Source organism: Myotis brandtii, unplaced genomic scaffold (genome assembly GCF_000412655.1).
Source record: "Myotis brandtii unplaced genomic scaffold, ASM41265v1 scaffold315, whole genome shotgun sequence".
Classification (NCBI taxonomy): Eukaryota; Metazoa; Chordata; class Mammalia; order Chiroptera; family Vespertilionidae; genus Myotis; species Myotis brandtii.
The window spans coordinates 184,572-201,001 of NW_005362075.1; the positions used below are offsets into that span (position 1 = coordinate 184,572).

Consider the following 16,430-nt stretch of genomic DNA (forward strand, 5'->3'; position numbering starts at 1 on the left):
AGCATTTCGGTTTGACTTTGTTGTCCTCTCTCATTCTTGTTCCACATCTTGGTGGGCCTGCTGCCAGCTAGCAGCTGCTAGGCGAAATCTGAGCAAATTGGAGAAGAACCATTTACTGACCTGTGAGATCATTTTCTAACACGGTCCCATCTCTAGCTGCAGGAATGCACTCCTGACAGCCTCCTGAGTGGCACAAACATGGACAAGCCCCAGCTTACCACGTGTTTCCCCGTTTGGTCTTTAAATGAAATTGGAACCATTCACCTGTAAGTCCTACTACTTCTGGGGTACAGGTACACAGCCTGCAGGAAAAAGAGCCCAAGAAAGCTAACAGTAGAAGGAAACACCTTTCAGAGAAGCCGAATTGAAACTGCATTTCACATTCACGAAGGACCCCTTAAGACAAAGCATTTTCTTCCTGCTGGTTTTGACTCATTTTCATATTTCCTGCCCCGAGTGGCCCTCGGATCTCCTGTGGTGTCCCGAGGGAATGCACCTAGATGAGGGCCTCTTCCCACCTGAGTGAAGAGAAGGCTCCGACTCAGCAAAAGGGCAACTATACAAGAAAATGACAATTCTGATGGAATAATGAGGTGAACATACTTTGTTTACTAATTTATTAATACGTTTAATAATAAACTTATACAAAATAACATATTTTTGGCTTTGAAATCATGACATAAAACAGGAAGGCAAATAATTGGAAATTATCGGCTGAAAGATGGTAGAAGCAACTCATGCTGAACCTGAGTAACACTCCAGCCGGGCGGGTGGCAGCAGGGCGCACCAGCCCAGCAGGAGGGGAGCGCAGTGCTGCTCCCAGCCGAGCTGGCTCCCCACCTGCTCAGCTCCCTGCCGTGGTCTGGTCACTGCGTACGGGAAACTGGGCTTGCCTCTCTCTCCATTCCTTCTTTCCGTCCTGACTTGAGCTACGAGAATAGTGATGCATCCTAGTTTGTAGGATAGTGTTGTTGTTTTCTTAACTTGTTTGAACTACACGTTTTCGACCTTCAAGAACAAAAAACTGCTAAAATCAACTGTAACTATAAAGCCATTTCTATTTTTGGTCAGCTATCTGCTGTAGGCAAAGCTTCATGTAGGAATTTTTGTTGCGAGTTTCCAAGACTGCATCCCTAACAAGCTCGATGAACATCTGTGGCCAAAGCTTCTGCAAGGCCTCTTTTTTCATGCTGATCTCTGTGGCTTCCTTCACAAGGTCCTCTATGTAAATTTTGCAGAATTTCTTTTTTTCCTTTGTTTCCTGTTAAAAAAAGGAAAATCTGCACTGAGTCATAATTAACCCAAAAGCCAAAGCAACAATGAGCAGAACCAGAGAAACCTGAATACTTTCCTAGACAGTAACACCGGTCAGGGCAGCACTACCTGACAGAGCAGTAATCCTCTCCTGGACAGTCTGGGCACAGAGCTGTGCTTCAGGAAAGACAGCAGTTGGGAGCTCCCTACTTCCCAGCCCGCTCCTACCTCCGTTGGACAACTCTGTGAGAGTTGCAGGCTTGATCCCCAGTGGGGGGCGTACAGGAGGCAGCCGATCAATGATTCTCTCTCATCACTGATATTTCTATCTCTCTCTGCCTCTCCCTCCCTCCCTCTCTGAAATCAATAAAAAAATATATTTTTAAAAAAGTGTACAAGGAAGAAGAGGAAATATATACAAGTCTGGGATCCATAACTTGGCCTTTGAAAGAAACAGTAGTAAGTCAGCCAGAGAAAGACAAATACCATATGATCTCACTTATATGTGGAATCTAATGAACAAAATAAACTGATGAACAAAATAGGAACAGAGGCATGGATGCATGGAACAGACTGACAGCTGTCAGAGGGGAGGGGGGGGAAACTGGATGAAAGAAGGTGAAGGGATTAGCCAAAGAACATATATGCATAACCCATGGACACAGACAGCAGTGTGGTGATGGCCAGAGGGAAGGGGGGTGCTGAGTAGGAGCCGGGGCTGGGTGGGGCAGGGCAAAGGCAGGGGAAAATGGGGACATCTATAATAGTGTAAATAATAAAGTTAATAAAAAAAGAAAGGGGCACACACACACACACACAAAAAAAAAAAAAAAGAAGAAGGAAGAAATAGTGCTCTTTCTCAACTTCTGGGTCTGGCAGTCTACAATTGAAAAATCTTCAAAACACAACAGTGGAAGCTTTGGACCCAAGGATATTCGGGCACTGGGTCCCAGTTTCATCCCAGAGGCTGAAACAAAGCTATTTTGTTTAATGCAGGAATTTAACATTAATTTTGGATATTGATATTTTTGGGGAGTATAAAGGCATGATGATGGAAAGTGTCATAATATGTATGGAAAAATCAATGAAATAGACCAGATGATCAGAATTATATGGGGATCAATTCACATTAATAAAGAAGGAAAGAAAGAGATGTTAATGAGACAATAGGTTTAACTACTTGAAAAACATCTACTGAAACCTCCAACTCAAAATGTTAAATTTAAAATATCAAAAGATATTGCCATTAAAATTACACTTATAGCCCTGGTCATCTTTTCTCAATGGTTAGAGCATTGACCCTCAGACTGAAGGGCTGCCAGTTTGATTCCCAGTCAAGGGCACCTACCTCGGTTGCAGGTTCCTCAGCCTGGGCAGGTGCCAGTGGGGGAGGCAACTAATTGATGTATCTCTCTCATGTTGATATTTTTCTATCTCCCCCTCTTTCCTCCCTTCCACTCTCTCTAGAAATTAATGAAAAAAATATCCTTGGGTGATTAAAAAATTACACTTACAAAGATTTATAATAAGAAGGAAAATACATTATAATGTTACATGGAAAAAATACAAAATGAAATTTTGATAGAGGTTGAGTTATAAGAGTGTATGTATTTGTCAAAACTTAGCAATTATACACCTAAGACTTGTATTTCATTGTATATAAATTTTACCTCAAAAGAAGAAACTATATAAAATATTGAACATTAATGATATGCATGCTGAATTACTTAGAGAGAAGCATGCTAATGTCTGAAATTACATTTAAATAAATTTAAAATATAAGGTGGATTTTGATGGATAGGTGATGGGGTAGATGCATAGATATGTGTCAAAGCAAGTACACTGTACAGTACAATGTTAATAGTAGAGTATAGGTTTGGGTAGATGGTTGTTTACTGTAAATTCGTTCAACTTTGCTGTATGTTTGAAATTTTCATTAAAAAGTTAGAAAAATATATAGAAAACTATTGCAAGAAAATATATGGAAGTATCATTAAGATAGTTTTTGTGTTGTGAGACCATGAATGTTTTTTACCTCTTTTTTTCTATTTCTCTTCCTTTTCCATATTTTTACAACTTTAAAACAACAAAATATATTTTAATTTTTTTAAAAAAATTGATTTTAGAGAGAAAGGGGAAGGAAGAGAGAAAGAAACATAGATGAGAGAGACACATCATCCTTTCTCCTGCACGCCCCATTCTGGGCACCGAGCCCGAAACCAGGACATGTGCCCTGACCAGGAATTGAACCAGTGACCTCTTGGTGCCTGGGACAATGCTCAACCAACTGAACTGCACCAGCTGGGAAAATATATTTTATATTCTTGATTATTAATGTAAGTTAATGATGAATCTCAATTGTCACTAACTTTCCCTAATAGAAGCACCTTTTGGAAATTTTCTTATGACATAAGATTTTTCTAAATAAACACTCATCATTCAGGGGTCAACTTGATTTGATTTAGTTCATAGGCTAAAAACAACAGGCCACTGGTTGACCTATCATAAAATACGTACAGATTTTGATGGGCAATAAACAAAAAATGGTTTCAGCTGGCAACTTCTCCGATGAACCTGATATCTCTAGCTCTGAAGTATAATATGGGACTTAGTCACCTACACTAAGTTAGCTTGTTGATAAGAACAGCATTTAGCTGCTCTCTTTTAACACTCGGTAAATCTGGGCTGCACAGGGACTACCTACCAGGAAGAAAGACAAGTGTGAATCATCAGAGATTAATAACTGAAACGCACACTATTTCACAACGAGCAATGCATTGATACAAGTCCAAGACACAGAGCATATTTAGTGAATGCCTCTCTTGCAGATTTCTAAGTATCTTGGAACATGATTTTGAATTAAAAAAAAAAAAAAAGACAGCCCGGCTGATGTGGCTCAGCAGTTGAGCATTGACCCAGGACCAAGAGGTTGCTGGTTTAATTTCCGGTCAGGGCACATGCCCGGGTTGTGGGCTCAATCCCCAGTAGGGGGCATGCAGGAGGCAGCTGATTGATGATATTTCTCTCTCATCGATGTTTCTATCTCTCTATCCCTCTCCCTTCCTCTCTCTCTAAAAATCAATAAAAACATATATTTTTTAAAAAGATAAAGTTCTAGTAATAGGGTGAAAAAATGTTATAGTAATTTAGGCATAATAAAAATTTAAAGAAGTTTTAGATTATGTATCTTAAATAATTTATACATAATACAAATAGAAACAAACTTTTCATAATTGGCATAGTGCAATTTTTGGTGCTTTAAAGTTTTCTGCTATAGTTTCTTCCATTACTTCTTCACAAACATATTGATACAGAAATGTATCTGCTATAATAACCTAGTAACTGTGTTTGAAAGCATTTTCACCTCATCTCTTCTCTCCTCTAAGCCAATTACTCTGCAGCTCCACGTAGTGCACTCTAAAACTCGTCAGGTGTCTGCCAGCACACCCCCTCTGCCCATCCAGAATGATCCTGCTAAGAAGCACATTAGCAATAGCTCTCTTGTCATGACCGTTAAGGAGTTGTTGCTCTTTGAATAATGCTCTTCCCATTCTCAAATGCTTTCAGATACTTATGTTTTTCTATCCCACAATATCCCTGTGTGGTTCATAAAGCAAGTCCAATTTTGTAAGTCCAATCCTGATGAGATGAATTATATACAATATTGTTTATATTATTTTATTGAACTAAAATGTTGTTGTCATGAAGATGGTTAGAGGGAAAAAGTAGGCCAGCAGTGGGATTTGTTATAAAGTGATTTTAACTATAATGATATTGTATTGGGATTTAATCCGTATCTCCATTTTATAAATAGGAAACTAAGGTCAATAGAAGTTGAGAAACTTGATCAGGATCAGACATCATCTACTACTATTTGCCTAGAGAAATCTCTAACCTAGTCCTTGAAGAAACTGCGGTCTAGTTGGAGAGATGGCCTAAGCATATAAAAAGCTAACTTAAAAAGATGAAACAGTAAGTAAGTGCTGAATGAGATACTGAGACAGCAGATACATCCAGTGTTCTGAGACGAAAGCCCTTTTGCACTAGGAATGGTGGTCAAGCAGACTTCGGAGAGCGGCATGATACACTGTGAGTCCAAAGTCAGGAACCAGGGGTCTGAGTTCTGGAAGCAGCTCAGTCAGTAACTTACCATGTGATCCTGTTACCAGTTTGCCTCATCTGTCTAAGGACAGGATTGGATTCTAGAGTCCCTTTCAGCTCTCTGATTCGACATCCATCATGAATCTTTTTTAGAATGAATCAGGAGAATGGATGGGCAATTACCAACCGACGGAATTATGCATGTCATATGTGTAATTGTACATGTCATATGTACAATGAAAGGGTCTGCCTACTCTCATTTGTGAGGAACTCATTTCAATGAACTCCCCCAGTATGTACAGAAGAGAGTGTGAGCACTTTATGCTATAGAGATTTAAAATTTTTTTCAAGAAGTGGAGAGGGAGAATATATGGTATACGTGAAGGAATGCTGGGTTGTGAGTCAAGAGAGAGTGGTTAAGGGACTAGAGTAAGATCTATCAGTGGTAGAATCAGGGGCCCAAATCTAAGTCTCCTGGTGGCCTAATGTTCTTTTCCAAAATATTATGTGACTTCATATTCATTCTTTTCCTTTGGTATTTCTCAAAACAGGAGTCAACGTTCCCTGTCTTTACTTCTTCTTGCTTATTTATGATCAAACTATTTTAATCAAGACTCTGCTTTTATGACTCCTTTGAAACGATTTCTGTTACACACGCACACACACACGCACACCAACCCCCCCCCCCAAAAAAAAACCCAAACCAAATAAACCCCAATGACCTTGATTGCCAAATTTATCAACATTTTTTTCTTTCTAGTTTGTGCCCTTGGTTTGTTAGAGAAAATCTTAGCTTACCCAACCAAGGTCATAAAGGTTTTTCTCCTTTTAAAAAAATGAGAACTTTTTTTTTTTTTTTTTTGCTTTTCATACTTGGATTTTTATTTAATCTGGATTTAATTTTTGCTGTATGGTATAAAGTACGGTCTCCTCAGTACCATTTATTATGCAGTCTGTCTACACTAGTCTGAAAAACTGCTGTCTGTATAAAGATTCCCCATACGCATGGGATAATTCTGGTTCTATTTTGTGCACAGGCCTATTGTCTGTTCCTACACTGCCTTCGTTACTATGCTGTATGATAATACTTGCTATCTGGTGAGGGAAGTTCTCCCACTTTTACTCTTGTGTTTTAGGTCTATCAGGTAATATTTTAAGAAACTGCTCTATCAGATAACTTTTATGATCAAATGGTAAATTTCCATAAATAACTCTGTCCACATTTTAATTAAAGCTGCCTTATAGTTATGGGTAGATTTAGGAAGAATTGACATTTTTATCATGTAAAAAGTTTCTGTCCAGCCCAGCTGGCATGGCTCAATGGTTGAGGAAGTCATGGTTCGATTCCTGGTCAGGGCACATGTCCGGGCTGCAGGCTCGATCCCCAGTGGGGGGTGGGCAGGAGGTAGCTGATCAATGATTCTCTTATCATTGATGCTTCTATCTCTCTCTCTTCTTTCCTCTCTGAAATCAATAAAAATATATTTTTTAAAAGTTTCAGTCCATGAACATTATCTATTTAATGCTTCTTCAGTGTCTTTCTATAAAATTTCACAATTTCATTGAAACCTCCATAAAGGACTTAAACGTATTTTATTATTCATGCCTACAATGTTTGTTTTTGTGGTAAATGGTACATTATTTGAAATTAGTTTTTGAATAAATAATACAACCTAGATTAAATAATTGACTCCTTTCCTAAAAGCTCTTTATAATTTAGGTAGATCGTTGCAAACTATTTTTTGTCATTTATCTTTCCTTATTTTATCCCCCTGAAGGTCTTTCTCATCCTAATGATACACATTAATTTTCCATTTCTTGTATAATTTTTATGCTTTCATTATAAACTTTTAAATCTCTGATCCATTGGGAATTTATGCTGGTGTAAGACATAATGACCAAATCCTGTTACCCTTCTCAGTTTCATAATTATTCTCAAATCATTTATTGGATAGCCCACCTATCCAGTTTGAGATTATTCTTTATCATATAATAAAGTCTCTTTTTTATTTAGATATATACTTGACTTTTCATTCTATTCCATTAGTCCATTCTTCATAACCACCTTGTTAGAATGGGTAAGACTTTCTAACCTGCCCTAACACCGAGCCGTGCGGGTCTTCTTCTTCAGAGTCTTTATGGCTATTAGTTATCTTCCCAGATGTACTGTAGGATCAACACACCTCAGTGTAAAATGTTTGTATTTTTATTGGAATCACATTAAATTTTTAAATTAACTTAAGGAAAATTAGCATTTAACTTTAGGTCCTTCTTATCCAAAACGTGATAGGTTTTTTCATTTGCATAAATCTTTTGTGTACTTCATTAATGTTTTAAAGTGTACTTCAGATAGTTCTTGCATATTTATTAATTAGCTTCTTACTAGGTATTGTATCTTTTTGTGCTGTTACTATGGGTCTTTCCTCCAATATATTTACTTTTTCGTTGTTATTTATATATATGGAAGCTGTTGATTCTTGCTCCATTACTGAATTTTCTTACAGCTTTTTATAGTTTCTCAATTAATTCTCTTGACATTCCCTGGTATTCAATAATATTTGAAAATAATAAATTCACTCTCTTTTTGTTAAGTTACCAATGATTTCTTTCTCTGGTCTAACTGTATTATTTGCTTTGATAAATAATAATAATGGTTATATTGGACATTCTTGTCTTGATACTGACTTCAATAAAGCATTGGTGTTTATTGCTGTGCACAGATCACCTCAAACTTGGTGGCTTAAAACAACACAAATCTATTATCTCACAAGTTTCCATGCGTCAGTCCAGGCATGACTGAGCTTGAGGCCCTGCTCAGGACGTCACAAGGAGTTGGCCAAGCTGTGTTCTTTTCTGAAGCTTGGAGTCCTCTTCTAAGCTCAAGTAGTTGTGGCAGAATTCACGTCCTTCCAGTTGTTGTACTGAAGTCTTATTTTCTTGCTGGCTGTCAGCAGGCAGCTGCTCTCTAGAAGCTTCTCACAGTTCTTTTCCATGTGACCTTCTCAAAATATGGGGGCTTATTACTTTAAGGCCTGTAGGAGAATCTCTCAGGGAAATCTTGAATCCCTTTTTAAATGATTGCCTGATTAGGTCAGGCTCATCCAGGATCATCTATTTTTATTAACTCAAGGTCAACTAATTAGGGATCTTAATTATATCTGCACAATTCCCTTATCCTTGCCATATTCCACTGGTCAGAAGCAACTCAGAGGTTTTACCTGCACTCAGGGGAGGATATAATCTAAGAGTGTGAATGCCAGGGGCTGGGAATCGTGGAGGCCCTCTCAGTCAGAATTCTGCTTCCACTAATGTGAATGTTCCTAGAGCTTCCCCATCATGCATGATGTTTACTATCCAATTTCTAGTTCTCCTATCGACCTAAAGAAAACTTAGTGGGGGGATGGGTAAGAGATCAACTGAAGGACTTGTATGCATGCATATGAGCATAACCAATGGACACAAGACACTGGGGGGTATGGGAGGCTAGGGGAGGGTCAAGGGGAGAAAAAAAAAGGAGACATATATAATACTCTTTGTAATACTTTAAGCAATAAAACAATTAAAAAAAAGAAAGAAAACTTAGAATGGGTATTCAATTATGTGAAATGCCTTTTCAATACCTACAGAAATCATCACAATTTTTCACTTTCGATCTATTAATTTGCTAGCATTGCACTTGGCTATAGTGTTTGTTATTCATTTAATGTTCTGCTGTATTCTGAGTGATAACATTTTAAAAGGATTTTTGCAACATTAATATTCTTAGGTTCCTGGTCTGGCTTTTCTTTTTCTGTGCAATCCTGACATAACATTTGAAATCAATGTTATCCTGGCAACCTTAAAAAAAATGTAAAGATGTTCTTTATTTTTCAGTGCTTTTGAACAATTTAAAAATCACTGGAATTGTCTGCTTCTTAAACAGTTGGTAGATTACTCTATGAAACTGTCCTTGTTTTGAATACAGCTCTTTCATATTTTTTTCTAAATGTCTTTTATAGAAATTGTACTAATTTTTCACTCATTGAAACAACTGCTTTCCAGAAGAGAAGGACTCGTAATCCCGACAGCTTGGCTTTCATTTTTCTTTTTTGACACAATCAGGAAGCCCCTGATGGCCAAAGGATTACATTCAGTCTCTTTCACGCAGCCCTCCTACTTCCTTTCAGGCTCATCTTTTAATCATCTTCCTCAGTCTGTGCTTCAACAACACTAAACTGTTTCTAGTTCCTGGCCCTTTCCTTGTCTTCCTATACTTCTACGCCTCTTATTCGCACTGTTCTCTTTGCCAGCCTTGCCCTTCCCTTTGGTATGTAGTTATTTTACCCTTTAAGACTGACACCAGGAAGCTCCTTCTTTAGAAAGCCTTCTTTGACCTGGGTCAGCCATCCCTCCTGCACTCTCTTGATATATTGATTTGTTATTATCCCTGTGTATGTCCATCTCCTCTATTAGAATGTAAGATCCATGAGGCTAATACAGGAACTTCTTATAGCCCAAGTATTACATGTGATAGGTGCTCAACATATGATTTTTGAATGAGCAAAAGTATAAATGTAGATAAAATTAAAATGAAGATTTAGCTGACTAAGTATTTGAACAGTTTTCTTAAGAAAGGGACTTGTTCTCTTTTTGACACAAAGCAGTACTAGAATCATTAAAGTTATTAGCTTAATTTGGGTAAGAATTTCTTCATAGTTAGAGTTGTTCAGTGATATACAGCTACATCATGAAGCAGTGACCTTTCTTGCACTAGAAGAATTGAAAGTAGAATTTGAACATCTTTTAGGAAGCTATGAAAATATTGTTACACAGTACATTGAGTTTTCAGGTGATTTTCAAGCTATGATCCACAGAGCCCTATGGGTTCCAAAGAGATGCTTGAGGATTGGGGTGAAATTCGGGGAAAGGAAAAGAATAGAAGATCCAATCAAATGAAGCTCTGAACCCCCTACTTTCCCTCTGCAACAACAGCAGCTCTGCTGTCTTGCTTTGTTTTGACATAGTGGGTTTTCAGCTGCAATATGGTTTGAATAGAGTCCCATAGCTGTTAAAAAACACACACATCTGAAAACTACTAGCCTATTTCACTTCAAATTTTATATATCTATGATACCTATTCTATATCTATATCTAGATTTAGATCTAGATGATGTATCGATGTATGTAATTTTATATATAGTGCCTTGCACATACGTCATAGGTGCTCAATCAATGCTACCTGATCTTTTTCTCTTATTCTTTTGCCCATTAGTTCCCTCAAAATCTCTTGTAGAATCAATCTAACATTCTATTGTTAATTAGATGACTTGTTTCCTCAGTTTTTTTATGAGCTCCATCAAGGCAGAAACTGCATGCTTTTCTTCTTTGTAGCTCATGTAGCTCCCTAACATTGCATTCCCCCAATAAACCTCTGAACTCTTTGCCTTTGTAGTTACAGCGAAAACAGAACAGGTCAAAATTATATTATATGATTAAGAATACAGAAGTTCTTTGGTTGAAGCATTACCAATGGACACAACACTAGGGGGGTGAGGGCATGTGCCGGGGGGTGGGAGTGGCCAGGGAGAGTTCAATGGAGGAAAAAAATATATTGTAATAGCTATGTCCAGGCCAGGGGGGGGGGTACTCTGTAAAATATGTGATTATCTAAACACACACACACACACACACACACACACACACACACACACACACACACACAAATACAGAAGTTAATCGTGTAGAAGATTGAAAGAAGTGAATTAAAACACCTAGGACTCAAGCAAAGGGAACAGAAATGTGTCCCCTGCCAGTCTGGCATGGGCTAGTTAAGTATTCACAGCAAGCCCTATATCCCTTTTCTTTTAAGTAAGACCTTTGGTCCTACTTTGGTCTAGATTTTTGATACAGATTTATTTCTTTTTTAGTTTGTCTATTAAGTTTATTGGGGCGACATTGGTCAATATGAACATATAGGTTTCAGGTGTATGTCTCTATGTTATAAGATCTGTATATTGCACTGTGTGACCACCACCCAAAGTCAAATATTCTCTAGCCACCATTCAAATTTCTTTTGAAGATTCTTTTTCTGCATAAATAAAGATATTGGAAATATGGGCTCCACTTCTTCCTAATGCCATGGTGCCTACTCTCCTCACCTCTGTATATTTAAGGCTGGCTAACATTCCAGACAGTAACAACACTAAAAGGTTATCTTGACTGTTTGAGGGAGAAATGTACAACCTCCAAGTCCTAAGCCATGTGATATATACCCAGGCACTAGATTCCAAAAATCAATGGTAGTTTTACCTCTAGCTTTTCATTATAAAAGTCTCTTGTCGTATAATTTAGCATAGCACGATTTGTATTTTCTCCTACAAATCTTTTGCTATCATTATTTTCTTCATTAACAATACCATGTTTTTTCCCCTTGGTTTCTTGTAGATAGCGGAATTGCTTCTTCCTGCAGAAAGACAGTAGAGAGATATAGAGTTACTTAACAGATGTATTAACATATGTCCATTTTTTTGTTGTTGATTTTAGAGGGGAATGTATACTCTTTTGAATGTTTTATGAGATTGAGTTAATTATTTCCTTGAGCTCAGTTCAGTACTCCAATCTTTCTACTAAGTTATTCAACACAAATTCTTGTTTCATAACTACCAATCATCAATATAAACATGTCTCAAGCATTTCTAAAGTGAAAAAGACTCGACATTAAAAAAATCAATACAAAAATTAAGTAATCACAGAGCACAAAACAACCCAATTAAAGATGTAGTAGACCAAACTTTCAAAGTCTTTATATTCCATAAAACATGTTAGTTACCCTCTTATAAAGCACACAAATACCTCATAATCCCACTATGAAGCTCAGTAGTATTATAAATAGCTAGAATATGAAATGGGATACTGGTTTAAGTTCAGACAAAATCAAAACAAAAACTTCCAACTATTAGCATATCAGGTCCAGATCTCAGTAGGAGGTAAATAATGAGAGAGGAGCCTCAATTGATTAAGAAGAAGAACATAAATGGTGCTCATAGTATCACTTACAGACCCATAAACCTAATCCAGAGGACTCCAACTCATCCTCCATGAAAGTTGCTTCTGGTTTTCACCACTTGCAGTGGTTCTCAACCTTCCTAATGCCGCGACCCTTTAATATAGTTCCTCATGTTGTGGTGACCCCCAACCATAAAATTATTTTTGTTGCTACTTCATAACTGTAATTTTGCTACTGTTATGAATCATAATGTAAATATCTGATATGCAGGATGTATTTTCAGGGGTCGCGACCCACAGGTTGAGAACCACTGATAGTGTCTATACATGAAGTGGTATTACTACTTTACTGTTAACTTAAGACTGGGAGCAGAAGAAAAATATTTCTTTTAAAATTTCTTCCATTTTCAATTTAAAAGTGTATGACAAACATTTGAGAAATGGTAAGGAATACAAATTTTTGAATAGTATAAAGAAATAGATAAAATCACTCATAAATCTATAGCACATAAATATATATATAAATCTATAACATTGTTCACATTTGACATATTTCTTTTTAGGCCTTTTCTATAAATTTTTGTAAAATGTTAAAATCATACTAAACATCTTATTTTGTACACTGTTTTTCACTTAATGCTATACAATAAATTTTTTCCATGTCATTAGAAATTAATAATTTTGCCCTGGTCTGTGTGGCTCAGTTGGTTGGAGCATCGTCCCATGCATGGAAGGGTCGCAGATTCGATTCCCAGTTAGGGCACATACCCAGGTTGCAGGTTCAATTCCCAGTAGGGGCACGTACTGGAGGCAACCGATGAATGTTTCTCTCTCACATAGATGTTTATCTCTTTCTCTCTCCCTCACCCGCTCTCCCTTCCTCTTTCTCTAAACATATTTTTAAAATTTAATAATTTTAATGAATATATAAAAATCAATTATTATGTAGAACACAATTTACCTAAACAATCATTTTTATTGGATATTTAGATAGTATAATACTCTCACTTTTATAATGAAAAAAGGTCTTTATCTGCATTTATTTTCTTTATTAATTTTTAATTACAAGAGCAATGTAAACATACATTTTATATCACTTTTATTAGTCTTTTCAAATGATCAACTTTTCATTAATTCTGTTTTTAATGTCATTATTTCTTTTCTTTAACTCTTCAGAATTATTTTGCTGTTCTCTAATTTCTTTAGATACAATGTTTAGCTCATTCATTTTCAGGCTTTATTCTTTCCTATTACATTCATTTCAGGGCTAAAATGTCCTCAGTTAGCACCAGGGTAACTTGATCCCACAAGTTTTGAAATATTGTATTTTTATTATATTTCATTTCAAAGTAGTTTCAAATTTCCATTATGAAACTGTCTTTAAATGTGGGTTATTTAGAAGTGTTCCTTAATTTGAATCTGTTGACTTTTGCTTTACAAATAGTATTTGGTTAATTTTTATAAATATTCCATGTAAGCTTGAAAATAATGTACAATCTACAGTTGTTCAGGGCAACGTTCTCTAAATGTCCATTAAGTTAAATTGTAAATCATGTTGTTCAACTATTTCATTTTTTTCTATTAATTGCACAGAGGTATATGAAACCTTCTCAAAGTAATGTGGATTTGCAGTGCTGTCAACTTTTGGCTTAGAAATTTTTAAGGCTATGCTGATGGATGCATACAGATTAAATTAGCAGATTTATCATTATATTCCTGGTGAACTGAACCTATTATTTTGAAATGGTCCTCTTTATATTTCTATTTTTTCTTTTAACCTTAGTCTATTTAGTCTTCAATGGCTATTCTGTTTTTATGCTGGTTAGTATTGGTGTTGTTTATGTTTCCCACTTTTTTACTTTCAAACTTTATATAACCTTATGTTTCAGACATGTCTCCTGTAATAACATATAATTGAACTTCACTTTTTTATTCAGTTTCACAATCTCTGGCTTTTAACCAGTACATCTAGTACATGTGCATTTTATCACTGAGGTGGATTGGTTATACTGATGGTCATAATAGCTTCCTTGAATGCATGCCTTTTACAATGTGATTCTGCAGCTTGGTAAAGTCTACCTCCAAGTCCCTTAAATTTTGCTCTGTGAGTTGCTTTGACCAATAGAATGTGGAAAATATCAGTGTATCAGTTCTTAACCTAGGCCTCAAGAGGTCTTATATGTTTCCACTCTCTCTTCAGACTTTGCCTCTGCCATAACAACAAATCATGTGGAGCAGAGATTTCAGCAGTATGACAGACCATGTGAGCAGAGACAAGTTGTCCCAGTTAAGGGCCTTCTTAGACCAGCATATAGTCAGCCAACCTCAAACAAATGATAGAGCCAGGCTAGATCAGCAGTGGTGCCTGCCCAAACCACAGGGGACTATAGATGCACGAGGAACCTGGCTGAGAGCAGAAGAACCACCCAGCTGACCTGGAGACTGTGGGGAGGGGAAAGGAGGGGAGATGTGTTTTGTTTTAAGCCACTGATTTTTGGTACAAATATAAGTGCTAATATAGCAGTATTCAGATTAAATTTGACATTTTCTTTCCTATTTGACTCACATGTCCCATACGTTTTTTATTTCTCTTCTCCCCATCTTCCCACCCCTATCCTTACTAGTCTGGAAGCTATATATTCTTTTATTCTTTGGTTACCACAGAAGCTACAATATGCACTCTTAAAGTACTGACATCTAAAGTTAATTACTGTATCTCCATCCTACGCAATACAAGAATCTAGAATACTATATCTCCATTAACTCTTTCCTAATATATACTACTGTTATAGTGATATCACTATATATATATCACTAGTTTTTTAAAAATAATAATTTATTGATTTTTAGAAAGAAAGGGAGAGAAACATCAATGTGAGAGGGAAACATTGATTGGCTGCCTCCTGCACATGCCACAATGGGGATCAAGCCCACAACTGGGCTTGTGCCCTTACGAGGAATCAAACCAGCAACCTTTTGGTGCATGGGATGATGCCCAACCAACTAAGTTACACCAGCCAGGGTTATTTCTATATTTTAAAACTCCACTATAAATTGTTATTGTTGCTTTACACAGTTAATATTCATTTAGCTTTATCCTACAAATTTAATACTTCCCTTGTTCTTCTTAAACATAAGACCTACTATCTGGGACCAACAAGCTTTATTATTTTTGTTTGTTTGATTACTGGTTGTTGTTTTGTTTGTTTGTTTGTTTTTTAATCCTCACCTGAGGATATTTTTCAATTGATTTTTAGAGAGAGTGGAAGAGAGAGGGAAAGACAGACTGAAATATCAGTGTGAGAGAAACACATCAATTGGTTGCTTCCTGCACAATACTGGTTGTTTTGTTTGTTTGTTTGTTTTTTAATCCTCACCTGAGGATATTTTTCAATTGATTTTTAGAGAGAGTGGAAGAGAGAGGGAGGAACAGACAGACAGACCAGTGTGAGAGAAACACATCAATTGGTTGCTTCCTGCACAAGCCCTGACCAGGGCCTGGGTAGGGGAGGAGCCTGCAACCAAGGTACGTGCCCTTGACCAGAATCAAACTCGGGACCCTTTGGTCCGCAGGCTAACACTCTATCCACTGAGCCAAACCGGCTAGGGCAGTGGTCGGCAAACTGCGGCTCGCGAGTCACATGCGGCTCTTTGGCCCCTTGAGTGTGGCTCTTCCAAACTCTCCCATCCCCACTCGTCTTGTATACTTGTTTCAGATGGACACGAGTTGAGGGGAGAGTTGGAAGGGGTTGACCTCAGTGAACGTACCTCAATCAGATTGAGGATGTTTTTAGCAAAGGCCAGCTTAAGAAGAACCTAATCTACACTAATAAAAGACAAATATGCAAAATGACCATACCTTTGCTATGCCTTAAGCCATGCCCACCAGTCAAACAGAGCGACTATATGCAAATTAACCCAACCAAGATGGCGGCCAGCAGCCATGGAGCTGGACCAAGCAGGAGGCTTGATTGCCCCAAATGATGGAGGAAGCCAAGCTTCCCGCCTGCCGCGGCCAGCTCTGAGCTCCACTCAAAGCAACAAAGTTTCAATTATAGAAGATAAATAAACCCCAGATACCTGCTTTCAGC

General features: G+C 37.2%; 1 protein-coding gene across 6 annotated transcripts in view; it reads right to left on the bottom strand.

The window, feature by feature from the left end:
* Positions 1-600: 600 nt before the first annotated feature.
* LRRC49 (leucine rich repeat containing 49) overlaps positions 601-16,430 on the bottom strand; it is a 183,322-nt gene continuing 167,492 nt past the window's right edge. For all 6 annotated transcript variants that reach the window (XM_005870241.2, XM_005870240.2, XM_005870242.2 and 3 more), the window contains 2 exons: positions 11,644-11,797; positions 601-1,261 (listed from right to left, as the gene is read on the bottom strand). In XM_005870241.2, coding sequence (XP_005870303.1) covers positions 1,058-1,261; positions 11,644-11,797 — 358 coding nt within the window. In that variant the 3' untranslated portion in view covers positions 601-1,057. The remainder of the gene's footprint in view (positions 1,262-11,643; positions 11,798-16,430) is intronic.